The sequence below is a fragment of the Calidris pugnax genome, unplaced genomic scaffold (genome assembly GCF_001431845.1).
Source record: "Calidris pugnax isolate Ruff unplaced genomic scaffold, ASM143184v1 scaffold56, whole genome shotgun sequence".
NCBI classification, from domain to species: domain Eukaryota; kingdom Metazoa; phylum Chordata; class Aves; order Charadriiformes; family Scolopacidae; genus Calidris; species Calidris pugnax.
In genome coordinates, this window is record NW_015090839.1 from 13,594,024 (window position 1) to 13,609,472 (window position 15,449).

Genomic DNA, 15,449 nt, shown 5'->3' on the forward strand with positions numbered 1-15,449 from the left:
GAAAAGCTACTTCCACTTCAACTAGATGTCTTAGAACTCGATACACTAGGCTTCTATGTATGCGAGGTGCTAATGTAATCCCAGAACAAGTTCCTTAAGTATTTTGATAAATGAAAATTAATGATTCAGTGTTAGTACTTAACCTGCCAAAACTTCAGGTTTGCCTGTGCCTCAGTAGTTTTCTGCAGTATTTTTATTGTTTCCCCCTTTGTGTTTTCTTGATATATACAAATCTTTATGGTAAAGCTGAAACATTCTAATTGCTGGAAGTTGAATAATGCCAGAATTTTCTCAGTGCTATCAGATGATGACAGCCAGTTAACTTTACAGCGTCTCTCAATACAAACAAAACATTCTACAGCACATATTTTGGCAGCCCAATGGGATTTGTATCAATATGCTCTACAGTATCCTAAGTGTATATCCCAGTCAGTTAAGCTTAAAGAGTGAGAACTGTTTGTGTTTTCTGTTCTTTTCAGAAATTGGATCCTCTCACAAGCCAATATTCCACCCAAACATACTTCCTCTTCCTTACTCTGAGTGGCACACGTCCTGCAGATATCTCATTATATGTTGCCACATGGTCTCATTTTTATATCAAATTGCCTGATATAGCCTTAATTTCAAAAAGACAGTCATTAGTTGTTTAATACACACTTGCTGTAATTAGATATTTTAATTGAGGCAGTATATGTTAAAACTGACTTTCTGTTCCTTTCCAGCTGATCTTGTTTTTAATTTATTAAAAGGTCTGAGTTGCTTTTGCCTTAGTAGTCTCAGAATATTTTTTTTTTCCTCCAATTGTATATTTGTAGATACTGGCAGCCTTGTGGGTAGTTAGAGAAAGCATAATCTCAGAGACTGATCTAATCTCTGCTTCCCTAAAGAAGTTCCTCACTCCGATTTAGCAACTGAGTTAAAGGCGCAATCCCAAGTCTAATGCCCAAGTTATGTACGCTCTGCAGAGAAGGAACTCTTACTTTTCCAAGGCTGACTCTTAGTAAAGAAAATAAGTATTAAAAAAATATGTATTTAAAAATACTTGTGTTTATAGATGCCTCTAACATGTTATGTAGAATATTCATGCATTTATGTATGAACTTGGTGGGTTTGGTGTGGTTTTTGTATAAATGCAAAATCATTTCAAGGGAATTTTTATGTATTCTAGACTACTCAAGAAAATACATCAGGTTCATTAATGAAAGATCACCTTTTCCAACACGAAACTGTAGTAACCAGTGAACCTTACAATGGTGCAAATTTAAGGCCTTCAGCATTTGAGGATTTCAACACCAGGAGAGCCTGTTTTCCCAGCCAACCAAACCAGGTAAGACTACCAGCAAAAGCAGCGGTTCTTACTTCACTGCATTAATGGCACAGTGTGGAGTTTCTGACAAGCAAGCACTTCCATTCTGAGTCCCTGTATGTAGTGTTGTACTCTGAACTTCTTGAAATGATCAGTATAAGCTTTGCAGCAGAAATATTGCAGCATTATTGTGGCAGAGGTAGAGCTTTGTGAAGGTATTTACCTGTGCTTGTGGTACAGCAGATTACATGAATAAATCTTCCCGTTTCCTTGAAGTCAGATTTCTGTATCTGCAGCCTTGAAAAGCTGTTTAAATTTGTTCAGAAAGCGTTAACTGGCCTCGAGCTCAATCTGGGTTATGTGTATACTAATACTGTTTTGATTAGAAATACTGAAAAGTATCTTTAAAATGCATATCTTGGGTGCATTACACAGTGGGGCACTTCTGCTAAATATTTTTGGTGAAATACCGTTTGTGCTTTCCAACTGCCTATTTAAACTGAAATATTCTATTTCGGTCCAGAAAGGAAAACAGTGTATCTGTTATGCATGAAAAGTATTAAGGTATTGGTAAACAGATTCTGAAAACAGGGAAAAAAACCCAGTAACATGAGGAAGGCGGATGTACAGACATTTTTAAAAAAGAGGTCATATTTATAGAACATTAGTTTGGAAAGGCAATGTTGCAGCTTTTCCTTTAACAATATACATTTTGCTTTTTTCTAAGCATCAAAGAACTGACTATTGGTAAACAGATTCTGAAAACAGGGGAAAAAACCCCAGTAACATGAGGAAGGCTGATGTACAGACATTTTTAAAAAGAGGTCATATTTATACAACATTAGTTTGGAAAGGCAATGTTACAGCTTTGCTTTTTTTTTTTGCTTTTTTCTAAGCATCAAAGAACTGACAGTTTTTGTAGACTGTAGAAATAGACTTAATAGTGAGTTGGATAATAATTAATTTGAGAGCCTTACACCTAGAAGCAAACACATGGGAGGCTTTTTAGAATAAGCTTAGTAACAAGTCAAAGCTGAATGTAAGTTCAAGTAGTTGTGAAACAGCAGATTACATGAATAAATCTTCCCGTTTCCTTGAAGTCAGATTTCTGTATCTGCAGCCTTGAAAAGCTGTTTAAATTTGTTCAGAAAGTGTTAACTGGCCTTGAGCTCAATCTGGGTTATGTGTATACCAATACTGTTTTGATTAGAAATATTGAAAAGTATCTTTAAAATGCATATCTTGGGCAGCCTTGAAAAGCTGTTTAAATTTGTTCAGAAAGCGTTAACTGGCCTCGAGCTCAATCTGGGTTATGTGTATACTAATACTGTTTTGATTAGAAATACTGAAAAGTATCTTTAAAATGCATATCTTGGGTGCATTACACAGTGGGGCACTTCTGCTAAATATTTTTGGTGAAATACCGTTTGTGCTTTCCAACTGCCTATTTAAACTGAAATACTCTATTTCGGTCCAGAAAGGAAAACAGTGTATCTGTTATGCATGAAAAGTATTAAGCTATTGGTAAACAGATTCTGAAAACAGGGGAAAAAACCCCAGTAACATGAGGAAGGCTGATGTACAGACATTTTTAAAAAGAGGTCATATTTATACAACATTAGTTTGGAAAGGCAATGTTACAGCTTTGCTTTTTTTTTTTGCTTTTTTCTAAGCATCAAAGAACTGACAGTTTTTGTAGACTGTAGAAATAGACTTAATAGTGAGTTGGATAATAATTAATTTGAGAAGCAAACACATGGGAGGCTTTTTAGAATAAGCTTAATAACAGAAGTCAAAGCTGAATGTAAGTTCAAGTAGTTGTGAACACATCGGGAAATATTTCTGCTCCTTGAAATAAAGCTTTTTAATACTCTCAATCATTTTTGCAAAAAAAGATAGGATTGTATTAAAGTCTTGTATCAGCTGCTTTCGAATTGCTTTATTGGGCAAAAGAAACAGTGTTATCTAGAGAACTAACTACAGAGCTTAAAATTATAACCTTCTGATTTTTAATCATTGATCTGCTTCAATTATCTCTTTGTATATGTCACCTCATATTTTTCCGTCTTCCCATTTCCTTGCAAAGAGAATTTAAAAATTTATTAGACTGGAATAGCTGGGTGATGAGGTTATTGCAGCTAACACTTAACAGCTACAGTCACACCTCATGTATGGGCTCTTACTCTTCACTGAGTTGTACAGAAAAGTGCAGTAGCCTAAAATACCTTCATGTTTTAAGAACACAAGAGCTTAAAATGATAAACTACTGATTTTTAATCATTGATCTGCTTCAATTATCTCTTTGTATATGTCACCTCATATTTTTCCGTCTTCCCATTTCCTTGCAAAGAGAATTTAAAAATTTATTAGACTGGAATAGCTGGGTGATGAGGTTATTGCAGCTAACACTTAACAGCTACAGTCACGCCTCATGTATGGGCTCTTACTCTTCACTGAGTTGTACAGAAAAGTGCAGTAGCCTAAAATACCTTCATGTTTTAAGAACACGTATAGGATTGGCTACTGAGAAAATGATAGTTGAAGCTGTAGTATACAGAGTAGTGCCTGTCTGATAGCAATTTAAATCAGAGTGTCTTAGAAATGACAATGCTAGAATTCACTTCTTGTAGACTGAAGTTATGGGAGATTCCGTGGAAATTTAAGTAGATATTCTTTAAAATATTTTTCTCATATTGTAGCACCACCTGCATCTGACAATCCATGCTTTTTGCATGGTCCTGTGGTGCACACATTTAGAATGTAGGCAAGTCACCAAAATGTCATATTCAGTATGTGCAGATGCTGCAGTGTCTCTGCTGAACTCCGTGTGTGTGACCATGTGGCACAGCAGATCTTGAGCTAAAGACCTGTTTTGTTTCAATTTTGTATAAATAAGTTTGAACACTCTTACTGTGCTTGTAAGTTGAATAGCTCAATAAGTATGTGCTGAAACTGAAGAAGTGATTAATGACAGTTCAGATCTTTACCCCTAACACTTTGACAGTCACTAATGCCCGAGTCCCTCAGCTTTTCAGCTTCTGATACACCAGTGTGTTTAACTTAGTACTTTGTGATGCTGTATCAGCTGCTGGTGTCCTCACCTTGTGGAGCTTCAAGCTGAGCCAAGGCAGGTATGTGTGTTTGAGGAGAGACAGTGCAGGCTACAGTACCAAACAAGGGTCCCTGCCTTGTTTAAAGGTGCACCCCTTCAAGTAAAGTGTAATACGAGCGAGTCCAGTCACCTCAACAAAAATTTTCTGCTAAATTTCCGGTTGGCTAACTATAGTGAGATTCTCTGTGGAATTTCAGTTTGCTGAATATTCTTCCTCCCTTCCTGTTTCAGCTGTTACACAGAGATGGCACTTGTACTGAGTTCTAACTTTGAATGGCTAGAGGACTATGGGCGTTGCTCTCATTGAACTTTACTGGTGTGTGTACCTAATGAATCTGGATTGTGTGGTGTTCTTAACGTTTCATGTACCTCATGCTTTCACATAGGTCCTGTTAAACACCCAGTATGTAAGCACTTTATAAATAAAGCTTTTCCAACATTTCTCCTGTTAGCTTGTTTGTCAGCATTTCCCACTTTCTTAAAAAATGATTTCTTAATATCAGTTGTATGAAGAAGATAGTGCAGCCTTGTTGGTAACATGTCAGACATTAAGCATCTTAGTAGGTGTTTGGGGACTTGAAAAAAGAAATGGCTTCTGTGTCTGTGGTGTGCTCTGCTCAAACAAATAAAAAGCCTTCAAAGACTGAGAAGAGGTCAGATTTTACAGTTAGTATTTGTCGTGATCTTTAATGGCTATTAGCTGTCTGGCTAATGGGAGGTTGAGGGTGGGTTTTTTTCGTTTGAGGTTTTGGTTGTTTTTTTCTTTTAAACAATGGGTTTTATTTAATGTCTTAAATGCATGTGTAATATTCTGTGTGGCCAGTTGGGTTAAGGATCCTTTATCCCTGTAACATACGGAATTGTAATGCCATTTTTGTTGCTTTTTCCCTTAAATAAATTTATGCTGTTAACTGTTCAAAAAGGCCAATTAGCCATAGCTAGTTATTGATGCTAAAACAATAGGTTCTTTCTCTCATTTGGAAACCGAATGGAGTTGAGAAGCACTCTGCTTTTATAAGTGAAGGGGAGGCCCAACTGCTTGTGTGGGAGCCTGGGGAAGCCTGGAGAAGCAGTGATGTTAGCTGAATAGGATAGAACCTTTCTTCACCCTGTATCCTCAAGACCTTGTGGAAGTCCAACTGTGCGGCTTGGAGCCAAGAAAAAATTATTCTTGTTAGCATACTCCAGTTGAAGCTCCCAGGGCAAAGCAGCTCTAATTACAGTTCTGTACTTAAAATATATCACAGAGGGATTATCAAGCAGGGAAGTGATGGTGAGAGCAGGCTACAGATATTCTTACATAATCAGAAGCTGGCATATTTTAAGAAGCTCTTCCTTCCTCTTTCCCAGCTGCCTTCCCTCATCTCTCCTCCTGCCCCAAAGCCAGGGCTTGCAGACTCCTGCATAGTAAGAGCACAGACACGGGCAGAGTGAAATACAAGTGTGTTAACTTAAAGCACCATCTTCAGTAGTTTGTTGTCACACGTTGCAACAGAATAGGAACATGCAGTTCAACCGTTGTCCTAGACTATAGAATGGTGATACATTAATTCTCATTAATTTGATCAGTACTAATAAGGTAAAGAGTCTCAAAGCAATGACACTGATGCCAAAGTTGCATTCCCAAATAATTCATGATTCTGGAAGAATTTGTAGAGCTAATGAGTTAGGGAGGGATTACTTATTTATTTATTTCAGTCTTTTCTGTGAGATGATTTGCAGGCTTTGCACTCGACAGGAGAAAAAGGCAGAATTTGACTTGAAGCTCACTTATATTCTGGCTCCGATTATAATAGCCCCACAGCGTAGGAAAATAATTGCCTGTCTGTAAGGCAGGAACACTGGGACATACTGAGACTTTCGCTTTTTTGCTGCAGTGTCTGCTGTTTAGGAGCTCCTTCCATACACGTGCTAAATTTTTATCCTGTCACTATTTTCACCTTTTCTTGAAAGACACTTGTAAGGTGATTTCAGTAACATTTAGTGGCAGCCCACTATCTTACACTTAGATATGAGCTCTGCAGTATTTTGATGCCGATGTTTCAAATTTGCCACCTTCGACAACTTTTTCATGCCCCTGTGCCCTTTTATCTTAAGGCAGAATAAACAAGAACTCTATCTTATCTCTCTGCTGTTTGGTTTGTATGAGTTTAGCATGTTCCTTCTTGTCTTTTGAGGTAAAAGGTCTTGAATTATGGTCAGTTCATTACAAGTTGAGAATTTAAAAAGTACTTAGGTGTTTGCCCACTGGTGTCCTAAACTAGTTGATTTAAATGCTGTATATTAGCTAAGGGGAGATGCATTTAGAAGCCACTGCTATTGATTCATCTTGTTACTGGGTTTTATTCTTCATATGGCAAAATCTTTATCTAGAATACAGCTTTGAGAATAAGTGACCAGCATTCAATAGTCTTGTTGCAAAAGTGGAGGGAGTTTGAGAACTTCGAGCAGGAATAAGGGAAAGCTTTTCCTAGATAATGTGTGTAACTCAAAGTGAACGTATCAGGGAGTTAATCTGACAGCAGTGCATCATCACTGACATGAAATCGGCAATTTCACATGAGGTGTAATTGAACTGTGGAATTAGTTGCCACTGTAAGGTGTTAAACCCTGAATTTTGAGCATAATTCAAAGAGCAGTATCGAGTTTTATGTGGATAACAAAATATCCAAAGCTGTTACAAAGTAATAAAAAGTCAGGAAAGAATACTACAGCTCCTGGTTTTAATATCATGCAGAAGGCTCGTTATTGTGGAGAAGTCTGTAAATTGTACCAGTAAGAAAATAAGCTGAAGTTGTTTTATCTTCAGGCAGCAAGGAAAAAAATCCTGGGTTTTAATTTTTTTTAATCTAAATTTTCACATTGTAGGTGGACGTAAATTTGGGGCTTCGTTATAGTAAACTTATCTTGCTTCGCCATTTCAGGTCCCACTGAAGTCAATCAGACACGTTAGTTTTCAGGATGAAGATGAAATTGTCAGAATAAACCCTCGTGACATTTTGATACGTCGTTATGCAGACTACAGGCATCCTGACATGTGGAAGAACGACCTGGAGAGGGATGACGCAGACTCAAATATACCGTTTTCTAAATCAGACAGTAAAAAATCTGACTATTTATACCCGTGTGGGGATGGAACTAAGTTGAATTCCCTGAAAGACTCAAAGAGTTCTGTGGTATTTAAAACTCAGCCTTCCTCGTCAAAATTTAAGAACTCGAAAAGAAGAAAAGAGGACGGTGAGCGTTCCCGCTGTATATACTGCCAGGAGAGGTTTAATCACGAAGATAACGGCAGAGGAAAATGTCAAGACGCGCCAGATCCTATTAAGAGATGTATCTACCAAGTTAGCTGCATGCTTTGCGCAGAGAGCATGCTGTATCACTGCATGTCAGACTCGGAAGGAGATTTCTCTGATCCTTGCTCGTGTGACACTAGCGATGACAAGTTCTGCCTGCGCTGGTTAGCGCTGGTGGCCCTCTCCTTCATCGCTCCCTGTATGTGCTGCTACCTCCCCCTGCGAGCCTGCCATCACTGCGGTGAGGTGTGCGGGTGCTGCGGAGGAAAGCATAAAGCTGCGGGATGAGCCGGGCGCGGGCCAAAGGGAGCTGAAAAATCTTTGTTTCCAGGAAGCATCTAACTTGGATTTGCGGAAGCTTTTTTGGCAAGCTGAAGGGAATCTTCTTTCATGGGGAGAGAGATGCTTGATGTGGAGGAAGCAACGAGACTTGTCAGACCTTGGCATTTCACACGTGCCAGCCATGCCTAACTATTTCCTTTGAGCGCGTGGCGTTTGTTGCAAGTCGTGAAGGAGATTTTTGCAAAGGAAAGCCTATTCTTATTATTGGCTATAAAATGAGTATATAAACTATGATTATACTAAAAGGGATTAACTTTTGCCACTTTGTACATTCATGGTTTAGGTGAGGGGGCTCTTTTAAAAGGATTAAAAACTTACCTGAGGGGAAATTTTAACTAAAAGTGCACTAGTGACAGTTGATTTAAGATTAAGAAAAGTTAATACTCGGCAAATGAGAAATGAAACTGATTTTAAGTGCAACTAAATCACTTATTAATAGTTTTTTGGAAGCGACTTTATGTATAAATAACAAATGTTTATATTTAACTAAATGTGTAAGGTACGAATTATTACATGTTAAACTTTCCTTCCCTCTGATATAGTAGGTATGGACCATATCTACTGTCACATTCCATGGTAGTATTTTAAATATTTAATTAGTTAATTTAGTCACATTTTTATTCCGGATGGAAAAAATTGATATTTTCAGTCCTGTTTCCCTTCAGCTACAGTTTGTGTTGAGTTGTATCCATACATTCTGATAATCTAAAAACCTTTAAAATATTAATTATTCTAGTCTTGAGTGACCAATATTTTTTTGTTAAGCACAGATGTAATTGTCTAAAATGTTCTTGTTAGAACATAACATTTATTTTTATATATAAATGACTTTGATTTCAACATAATAGCAAAAAGGAAGTTGTTTCTGTTGCTCAACCAGCAAGTTGTTTTCTTTTGGGGTGTCCTCCAAAAATACTTTATTGCATATTCAAATGTTCATTAAGCAAAAGGTACATTAAGGCAGTTGTAACAAATTGTCATCAGTGTTCTTGTTTATCCTTCTGTTAAACTAGGATCCTGTTCAGCTGTTTATCAAGTACTATGATTAAAACAAAAGATTAATAACAAAAGTGAAATTGTTTTCATTATTTTGAAATGCAACTTTTTCTTATTTGAACGGGCAAGAACAAAAGTGCTGTGTGTTGTGTTCAAAAGCAACAACAAAAGCCTTAGCTTGAGAAATAAATTGCAGCCCAGGCAAAATTGGAGTGAACTTCTTAATTGAGGAAATTTGGAGGGAGGATGGGGGAGAGAGTGAGCGAGTGTGTGTATGTGTGTGCACGGTGGTATATTCTGTATGATATCTGTTAGGGCTTTGTACTTGCGAAGTGTTTAACTTTCAGATAAGAATAAACTGATTAACCCACAGAGAATTTTTTAAAACATTACATGCATTGCTCTGTTATGAAGTCAAAAACATTTACTTCTCATTAAAGATCCATAAAACACTAAAAACAGTCATAATTCATTAGCAGAGGTGCCTATTTGATATCCTGGCTGGAGTGGGACAGACTGTCCTCTGTATACCTTTGTTATTAAGCAAACAAAAAACCTATTTGACTTTAAAAGATGCACATGACTGACTTTTTTCTCACTTCCTATGCATTTCTTCAGTATATTTCGTGTAATTTTTCTTTCTGCATGTATCAGTGCCCTTAAGTTTCCTTTGTAGCCCAGAAGTAAAATGAGCAACTGTATATAACGTTATCTGTCTGTAAAATACTTTTTAAAAGAAAACATTTATATTTATATTACAGCTTGAATTGACCACCTTGTGTACATAGATCATCTCAGAGTATTATTTCACATTGAAAAGAAGACAAATATATTGATAACTGTAGAAGTTACGGAAGAGCTTCTAGTTTTGTATTAAGAGTTGATTGGATGAATTAAATCCAAGAATATGACATGGTAGCAGCAGTCTTGGTTTTTACTGTTTATATATATGAAAGCTGCTACTCTGGTTGATTTTCATGCTTCACACATTTGCAGCTAAACTTCGGTTGCCTAGAATAGACTGTTAACTTTAAATACAACTTGGATAAAAAAAGGTCATGTTTTTCTAGTGAATGAGAGGAATTTAATATTTGGAAGTGCTAGGTTCCTAATTCAAGGTGAAGAGAGGTATGAACAACCTAAGAAAAGAACTTGCTGGCTGTGTGGGGAAAATGCTGTAGAATCCTATTGTGTACATACTTCAGAAAGAAACGAGTTTAACAGTGTTCCCCAAGCACTGTACGACACAGTGAAACTCCTGCTCCTGTACTGTATTTTATATGAAACATACACACTTTAATATTTTCATCGAATGCGTGCATTAATATTTTCACCTTGCGTTTAACCACTTTGCTGCTAAAATGTTTTCACCTTTTGCTTTCCTCTTTGAAGACTCGGTCCATATAAAAAGGGTTTCTGAACTGAGCTGTGTTCACTTTTCCTTCTTGCGCTGGAAGTGTCAGCTGCATGCCCAGGTCGGGAGCCACTAAAGCACTCTGAAGACACGTGGTTAGGTAAGGTCTGGCTTTAGAGGGACGCACGTGTACTTTTTCTTTTGATGTTCAGGATCTTACCCACTGTTGTGTTGCAGTTAAGAGATGAGTAGTGGAAGGTGGACGTACAGAACAGGCTGTTACATCCGTGCGTCTCTTCTTTTTGACAGCACGTAACATTTGTTCTGTCTCTTTTGAAATAACTTTCTTAAGCATTTGGAAAAAGAGAAGTTTCTTCCCCAAATCCTTACTCCTCCCCCCACCCTTCCCATCAGAACTGCAGCCTGTCAGGCGTATAGCAGCACAGCTTTGTGCTGCTTGGAGGGGAGGCCCGAGCCTTGGAAACTATCACTGAATATTAAGTCCCTCGCTTGTTGAAAGACTCAGTTACCGTGAAAATTAAGTATTTCCTCTTGAAAGTGGGGGAAGAAGTTAAATGATGGCAGCGCTCGTGCACCATCTGCTGGGGGAAGAGCATTCGGCTGCATTCAGGCATCATGTTTGATTGCAGAGTAATTTAACTGGCTAGGGGTGCGCTACTTACGCTATGTAACTTACTATGCACGTGCTTAAAAATATGTTGAGCTTTAGCTTCAAATTTACAACATAGTAATTTGAACTCTTACTGTGATACTTTATCTCCTCATGCTTCTTAAGTTTCATTATTAATATTGATTGAAAATAAAAATGCCTTAAACATATATTTTCCTAGGTTTAAAATAGCTACAGTGGCCTATTACGCAAGAGCATAAAAATCAGGAATGAAATGAAAATTCTTTTGATTCTGTCGTCAGGTTCATAAGAAAGATATTTTTTATTACTATTATTTATTTATTTATTTTCCCCCCGTGAAGTTCTCTCCCGCAGCGAAGTGATGGAGTTTTGATGTTCATGCAGAGGGAATGCGGCCTTTGGGTTTGTGATACGAATTGAAGTCTGAGCGTGTGCAGGTGTGTCTGTGTGCTCACACCTGCCGTCCAGTACCTGTGAAGCAGGGTTAAAGCAATATTCTGATAATAATCTACAATTGCTATGGTAACTGTTTAGTAAACAGCAGCAAATGATGGCACAAAACTTGGATGCCTTTCCAGAGCTTATGTAAGGGATGTTCCAAACAGTCTTAACCAATGCAGTTTCCTTTAGAGATGTTTTGAAGGTGTTATGAAGAATGTCTTAATTTTGCATGTTGGAATGTAACATTCCATTTTAGATGTGTTCTCTTCAGAATGATCTGTTGATGTGTACCTGGAGGGTAATGTTGAACTCCCGTGTAAATAATGCACAGGTCTAAAGAAGGCTTTAAGCCTTTTTAGAGCTTATAGCACAGTGTGCAGCCAGTAGAGTGATACATTCATATTAGTAGAATGAAGATTGAGGGTGGTAGCTGGCAACAAAACAATAACTTTAAAAAAGTGCCGTATGGCACTGTAAGTCCAGCAGCTGGATGGATAAAACTTCCATTTCCTTCAGTGTGCTGATTGATACAAGGAGGGTTGGGGAGGGTTAGCAGTTGGTTGGGTTTTTTTGGTTTGGGGTTTTTGTTGGTGGGTTGTTTTTTTTTTTTTTTTCCTGAAAGCTTCTCTCTCTTAATTGCAAAAGTTGTGGTTCGTTTAAGAAATCAAAGCCTTTGGTGAAGAAGAAGCCTTCATGTTCAAAGCTGCAGGATAAGCTGTACATATTTTTCCTTCCTTCGCTTGGTGCCATTTGCTTTCCACCCTAATGACCTCCAAGTGCCTCATGTGTATATTGTTTCCATTAAACCTCAACTGCTATTTCTTTCTACTAAATGATGTATAATTTAGTTAACTTATCCCATAGGTGTTTCCTTTATGAATATGAATATAGCTTGTTACTTTGAGTATATAATGTAAATATGCCTTTAAGCTTGTAACTGGTTTGTTACATCATATCCTTGTAAGCTGACATAGCCGATAACACCATAAAAATTGTTTAAATGTTTTTTCCTGTAATTACCTGATTAAAACTATCTTGAAATGAAACAACTGACATGTTTTTCCATTCTGTGTTGGGATTACTCAAAACAGTGCGTGTGAAATGAAATGTTGCGGCTGAAGAACAGAATAAAAAGATGTAAATACAGGTAATCATTTTGCCATAGTATTCTATTTTCTGGTTAAGCAAAATGTTAATCAGATAATTTTATGATTTTAAGACTGGTCAAACATTGCATTACCTTCAAGCTCCAGCATCTTTCATTGTCAGAACCACTTTTAGGAGTTGCTATAATGTTTTAAACAAAAACGTGCTTGTAGCAGCTTGCTTTGTATTTACAGCAGTACTTGTCCTTGACATCGTGCTGTGGAGGTCAAGATTCCTTCATATAAACCATGTTTGAGTTCCCACTCAATCCCACCACAAAAATGTGTTATCTCTGAATATAAGTTTAAGCCTTGTGCAAGTTAAAGATACACACCTGAAAAAAGAAGGAAAACTAATCAGTCCAGGAAGAAAAATGAAGATGAGCACAAAGAAATCTGTGAGATTGTAATTTGAAAGCTCAGTGGTCAGGGGTTGGGATGGATTATTCTAAATTAAACTGTATTTGCCTCTGACTTTTGCAAATGTTTTCTTATTGGTTACGACCGATGAAGCAATTCTCGCTGTTCATCTGATCAGTGCCTAACTTGAGGAATTTTATTATTGCTGGGTGTAATCATTACATGGACTATTAACTGTTGATAGTTGAGCTTTTAATTGATTATTTGAAAATGCAGCTCTACCAGAGAAAGGCAAATGAATTAAGTGACTAACAAGTTGAGGGGTTAATAGAGAATATTACAGACTAGATGAAGACCACACATGAGAAACTGACTCAGCATTAAACATGGTTTCATAGAAATTGGAAACCCTAGTATTAGATCTTGGACAAAATTACCTTAATATCATGGATAATAGATGATCTTCTGGTTTTGAAAAGGATAGGTGAGGGACTAGGTGCTTTTTTTTTTTTTTTTTTTTTTGGACAGGTAAGTCCAAAGTAAATTTCTGGGGTTCATAAATTAAATCAAAAACTGAAGTTAATCCACTGACTGTGGATTAACAGTCTGTAGACCACAGACCTAGTGGCTGGTTTCTTAAGAAAGTTATCGAAAATATCCCTATTAGTCCTTGCCACAGAGCAATTAATAATCAGTATTTTGTATCACTGTTTCTTGGCCCTTTTGGTTTACTATCATGGATCACTGTCCACTCCTGTACCGGAATGGAAAGACTGTAGGATTGTGTCATCACTTCCATCATTTGGGAACACTGAGCTATGCGATGTAATTTAATAGCTTGGAAACACACTAACAAATACATGGATGCAAATAAAAGAATAATCCCACATTTCATACATTTAACTTGAGGTTGGAGAGTGATTGCATGCACGCACAATGGGATCTCACTAAAATACGCTTTGGGTACTGCATAATGTGAATGACTAGCAGTAGTTACTTTTATCTGGAAGGAAAAGAAAGAGGTAAGCTAGTTTTTCAAGAAGCAGGCAGATGTCCCTGGCCTGACTTGAGAAATCTGGGAATATTTGAGAAGATAATGACTCTCACTGACAGAATAAGCCTCTCGGATGAATTGTGATTTCAGCTAAGTGGTGATTTGGCAGACTCCAGGCACATCTCAGTACCCACCAAATGATACCTGATGTGTTTTAAGCATTGTATGGTTATTTATGTCAGTATGAAGTATTGCACAGGAACAACTTTTTTCATATTTGGCATTTACTGCTTTTATTTATTTATTTTTAAAACCACCAACAAAAAAAAATCTGCATTCTGATATTGAGTAACATGTATCGGGGTAAGGTAAGCTGGCCAAAAAGCTCTGTGTTTGGTGGGAGGATAAATGGAGAGGAAAACAAAAAAAAAAAAAAGGTGGATAAGCTCTTTTTAGTTCCTATCCAGGCCTACGTGGTAGATAATGAAACAACTTCTAAATGAAAGCTGTTGCAGTCTGACCTGCTGTCTGAAAATGGAGACTTTATAAAAAGACAGATTTAGCTGCTTTTCATGATAATGAGCAACCTTGCTAAGAGAGAGTTCTGATTTCACCACGAAGGACAATGTGCAGATGTTAATGATCTTGCTAACAATAGAAAATGCTGCTGGGGGGGGTTGTGGTGGTAGAACCATATTTAGTGGCATCAACAGTAAATGTTTGAAAGAAAAGGAATTATCTTTTTTAAACATGGGTAAGTATTGATTGATCAACTCTGTTTCTCCAGACAATGCTACCATTAGCTGTAGGAAAGCTGTAAGACCCTGTTGAATGCAAAGCTGGCCTCGAATTAGGGGCTAATCTCCCCTAGTCCAACATTGCAACCTGTCAAACTGTTCCTGGATGAACTCTCTCCTTCCACTACTACATTTGTAGAGAACAAAGCTATTAACATGTATTAAAGACCTTGTAGCTCCCAGTGTAGGTAACTTGCCATTTTGTATCCCATGTCAACACCAAGTAGTGTAGTGAAGTATTTCTTTCAAACTGAGGATATGACTTGTTTTTGTTACTTCTGAAGAAAAAAAGGGGTTGTGAAACCATATTACTGCTGTCAGCAGCTGTCACTGTACCTTTACCAGAGCTGACTGTCCCTTCCTATCTGCCAATGTGCTTAGGTGCTTTTCTGTTCTTGCTTTATATTGCCTATAAGGGAGGTGTTACAGTGACTTGATCTTTCCTGTGCTTTTTCCATAATTTGTTTGTTTGTCCTTGTATGTTGTCTGAAGTCATCTTCAGCTTTATCTGTCAGCATATAGAGTTTTTACAGGCTGTGCGTGCATCTGATGACTATAGCTGCTGATTACTGAATGCCAATCATAAACAGGATTTAGAAGTTGTATTGCAAGGGCCAAAGGAATACAAAATATTGCATCTCTCGAATACGGTAA

At 37.4% G+C, this 15,449-nt stretch overlaps 1 protein-coding gene across 1 annotated transcript in view; it reads left to right on the forward strand.

Annotated features, from left to right (window-relative positions):
* Positions 1 to 12,545, forward strand: part of SPRED1 (sprouty-related, EVH1 domain containing 1) — a 61,368-nt gene extending 48,823 nt beyond the window's left edge. Inside the window, exons 5-6 of the mRNA XM_014941924.1 lie at positions 1,169 to 1,327; positions 7,343 to 12,545. Coding sequence (XP_014797410.1) covers positions 1,169 to 1,327; positions 7,343 to 8,002 — 819 coding nt within the window. The 3' untranslated portion in view covers positions 8,003 to 12,545. The remainder of the gene's footprint in view (positions 1 to 1,168; positions 1,328 to 7,342) is intronic.
* The last annotated feature ends 2,904 nt before the right edge of the window (positions 12,546 to 15,449 follow it).